General features: G+C 25.5%; 2 protein-coding genes across 2 annotated transcripts; both read left to right on the forward strand.

The window, feature by feature from the left end:
- Positions 1 to 121: 121 nt before the first annotated feature.
- On the forward strand, positions 122 to 1,038 carry LOAG_12814 (hypothetical protein; the record flags this gene model as incomplete). The annotated part of the gene is made up of 2 exons (XM_003148327.1): positions 122 to 236; positions 860 to 1,038. 2 exons carry the CDS (start codon positions 122 to 124, stop codon positions 1,036 to 1,038), a joined length of 294 nt encoding a protein of 97 aa, XP_003148375.1.
- Positions 1,039 to 1,538: 500 nt separating this feature from the next.
- LOAG_12816 (hypothetical protein) lies at positions 1,539 to 1,950 on the forward strand (the record flags this gene model as incomplete). Its single annotated transcript, XM_003148328.1, has 2 exons — positions 1,539 to 1,712; positions 1,863 to 1,950. Coding segments are annotated over 2 exons (261 nt in total), but the record flags the coding sequence as incomplete, so codon positions are not given.
- Between the last annotated feature and the right edge of the window lie 2,705 nt (positions 1,951 to 4,655).

Raw genomic sequence — 4,655 nt, forward strand, 5'->3', positions numbered from 1 at the left:
AATTCCAATAATTTTAGATATTATTATAAAAAGAAAAAAGAAAAAAAAAAAGAAAAATGGAAAATGGGAAATATGTTCAATTAATAATTGATGAAATGTAAAAAAAAAAAAGAACGAAAAAATGGTTAATTATTTGGAACGTGCTCGAGCATTAGCAGAATGTTCACCTTTACCATCAACCAATGTATCAACATTACAACAAAAGCCTGAAAGATTTTCGAAGGTTAACTTTATTGGTATGTTTCATATTACATTCATTATATTATATAGTTTTCATTTTTAAAATATAATAAAAAGTAAATGTGAAGAAAAATTTTTAAAAAATTTGGTTCAAAAATTTTATTTTAACACTTAACATTTTACCAAACTAATTAAATTAATCAACTGTTCGAATAGCAAACTCTTTAAATCGAGCAAAATGGAGTGATTTTATTTATTTTTTTGAAATTTTGAAAATATTTGCTTTTTTTTTAAGAAATAAGTTTTCCATCTAAATTTTTGCCACCATTTATTCATTCATTTTATTTATTAACCAATTAATTAATTAATTAATCAATTAACTCGCTTATTTATTTGTTTGTTTGTTCGTTTATCCATTTGCTTATTTTTTTATTTATTGATTTGTTTATTTATCTATTTATTTGTTCATTTATTTACTTATTTACCTATTTAGTTACTTGTCCATTAATTTGTTTATTTACTTACTATGTATTTATTTATTAGATAATTAATTAATTGGCCTATTTATTTGCACACTTATTTATTTGTCTCTTTCTTTCTTTATTTATTTCTACCTTTGTTTGCTTATTTATTTTTATTTACCTATTTATTTAAATAATTTGTTTATTTTGTCTACCAGTCAATCCACAACGAAATAACAGAACCGGATATGAACGAGTAAAGGATGTCATTCAAGAAAACAGTCATTGCGGGGAACATAAAATTAGATTTATCAATGCATCGGCGCAATTGTCGCAATATCGCTGCTGCTGCAGCCTTATGCATATTGTGGTAAGTATTTTGTTTCTGCTGCGATAAATAATTATATTTTCTTTATGCCAAGAATTTGAAATCATTGCTTTGTTTTATGCATCCCTTCAAGTTAATACGTCCATCTAATTAAAATATTTTAATTGATTATTAATCAATTACATCAAATAAATGCTATATTTTTAAACATTTCCTCTTTAATTAAAAATATTTGTAAGAATATGCACATTAAAAATCATCATTCAAAAGCCAAAACCATTCCATTTTATTTATGTTCAATTTTAATTGAATATTAATTAGGTAAATACTTATTTTACTACTAACTTTTTATTGGCCTTTTTTTCAATTTTTGATATTCTTATAATAGTTTAACGGTATCTTCTCCACTTATATCATCCTAAAATCACCGATATCTTCCTCAAATCTCTAAATTAACATATTTTAATAACTAATAGAAGTAACAATTTTCTCCTCATCCTATCCTATCGATTCTGTAATTCAGATAAGAAACTATTTCATATTTATTTTCATCATATTTCATTTTTTAGACTGGTACTAGATTATTTCTGCTAACTTATGTAACCTTATCAGTTATCACTTTTACATTTGCAATGAAATCAGCTGTGCTTTGGTCGGTGATACCATTTGTTGTCGCCTCGTTAAGTATTTATGCATTATGCACCGAAAAACACAAATATTTATATCCGTTTTTGATTGTATCGGTTTGTTTCATTTTTAATTTCCGTTGTTTTTCTTTTTTTTTTCCTTTTACTTCAATTTATTAATTTTCATGAAAATATTGTGAAATAATTTTAGCGAAATATTTGTTATAATTATTCCTTTATTTTTTCATATAATTTCACTAATTTCAGAGTGTTCATATAGTACTTTGTATTATGGTTGTACTTATAATAATTACATTTACAGCTGCCAGCTATGGTACCTTTAGGCAAATTGTTGGTAAGTATTGGATGAATTAAAAATTTCATCGAGATTTTTCTCGACTACTTTTTTTTCGTATTAAATGTGCATTTATGATAAAGATGATCCTGAATGATTTCTTTTTTTTTAAAGTGAATCATGTGATATTATCAATCATTACATCTTATCAAACTTAACCCAATCATTTATTGAATTAAATTTTGATAGATTTGAAGTATATTTTCCAGTACAATTATACTTTCCAAAAATGTTAGCAATATATGGCAGATATGCTAAAGATTGAATTTATGTAAATTAAAATTTTTCAGGATATTATATGAAAATACGACTCAGTGATACATTTATCGTAATATTCGTCGTTACATCCGTCATTTTATTCCTTACTTTATCTTTAATGCATTTATGGCAAGTAACTGTCGTTTATAGGTAAATTTTATTGATATCTTCAAGATTAACCATTCTTACTTTATCAATAAAGTGCTTAATGTACATTTGAAAATAAGACGACAGCTTTTCTACATCCCTCTTCTATCATTTTATTCCCGAGATCTTGTCACTGTGATAAATTTTCAACCATATCATATACCGAAGAATTACTTAATTATGCACAGAAATTTCACTTATTTCTATGTCAAATCAGTTCAAATTACGATATAGCAAATAACAAAATTGAAAAAAAAAGCGAAAAAAAAAAACTAAGCTACTTTTTCAGGATAGGTTAATTATGATTTCAAAATCATGAAATTGTTTCTTTTAATATTACATTAATCCTTGTTTAGGTTTTTCTTTTCACAAATTTTTATTGAGTTAAGATTTTTTATCATTTCGAAATAAACTTTTAGTTGCATGATATATTTCGAGCAAAAGCGCTATTTGGAGCATATGCAGCAGTGTCAACCGGTAATTGTGAAATATAATTGCTCAAATGGAAAGGAAGATGGACATTTGGACATCTATCACAATCATTTTATTGCTAATCATAAATGTTATAAGAGTTGTGCCTCAGTGTAATTGTAATTATTGGGGTAGAAAATGGTAATATTAACATTGACAAAAAGCAATTGAATGAGAGGTTAGAGGTTACCGGTTTGATAAATTTCAAATCTTCTTATAGGTTTACAGTTTGTGCAATGATTTGGATGAAAGTTGAAGCGTGAAAAATTTAATAGGCCATATAAATAATACGTTTTTGCTTAATACTAATGATAATAATAATAGCAATAATAGTAATAGCAGATGTAATTACTTCATATAATAATAATTTTTCTGAAAATTTGAAATTTACAATTGTTAATTATGAAATTTATAGATTATTATGTTCAACATGCACCTCTTTATAGATACCTTTCTTTGATCTATGCTTTAATTCCTTGATCCTGAATTCCATTTCCGGAATTATTCCTGACATTTTTTGAATTTCAATTTTCTATCTTAATGAATGAGTATGAAATAGTAAGTTTTCCTTATTCTCTTTAACTCACCTTTATTACATCCTCTCATCTTCTCAGGTGAATAATGCTATTGTTAAAAACTTCAAATGTATACTTTTCCAATTTCAATCGTTTTTCATTTGCATGATATTTATTGATTATTTGTATATTTTATGTGTATTTCTTCAAGGAATTTAGTCATATCTCTTAGTATGTGAAATTTTAAATTTGCACCGTTGCAAAGTTCCTCATTGATTACGTCACGGAATACTTTGAGACATCTCGGACTATAATTTCAGAAGAATCAAATGAAATCATGTCAATTGAAATACATCCCACTGAATAGTTGAGTAATTGTTCAAATATTTTAATGATCAGTTATTATTTTCAATTTTAATCTGACAACTCTAAATGCTGTTTCAACATGAAATCGATGAATGTTAATATCATACATTTTTATCAAACTAAAAATCAGAATCAAATTTCGTAACTTAATGAAATTTCGGCGATAGATGAAATGATTTGAAATAAAAATAAGTTTGGGGGTTGTTTCAACTTGAACTTCGAAATTAACACTTAAAATGCATGAATACTGAATCAAAATGGTTTTTCCAAAAGAATGAAAAAAACTAACTCATTTGCTAATAGGTGCTACATGTAGAAAGATATTTCCACCATCAACTGACACTATAAAACATCTGACTCTTGAAAAACATGAAGTGACCAAACAATCATTAGAACTGTCCAGTTAAAATGTCATCAGAAATGTTCGTTGAACATCAATCATAGCGCTCATCAAAGCTCTCCAGTCGATTCCTCAGTTCATAATGAAATAAATTGCTTATCCGGTCATCACAACTCCACATGAGATCCTTTTGTTAACAAACATTTTTAATCACAGATGTTCCATTCAATAAATGATTCATGAAATTAAACTTACTGAAATAAATCCCCTAAGATAACACAGTTAGGGTTTGAATGTTAAATTTCAATTTGAAACAGGAAGTGATTTAAATTGAATTCAAGTTGAACTGAAAACGATGTAATTTGATTTTTAATTTAAGATGGCAGATTTTGATAAGAAAATTGGCTAACCGTGGATTTCAATTATTACAAGAGGGGTCAATATTCTTTCGATGTTATGATACAAGTAAACTAAAATTGTTCATCTCACTGCTATGATTATTATCACTATTATCATTATTATTATTATTATTATTATTATTATTATTATTATTATTATTATTATTATTATTATTATTATTATTATTATTATTATTATTATTATTATTA

This window comes from Loa loa (genome assembly GCF_000183805.2).
Source record: "Loa loa unplaced genomic scaffold supercont3.259, whole genome shotgun sequence".
NCBI lineage: Eukaryota > Metazoa > Nematoda > Chromadorea > Rhabditida > Onchocercidae > Loa > Loa loa.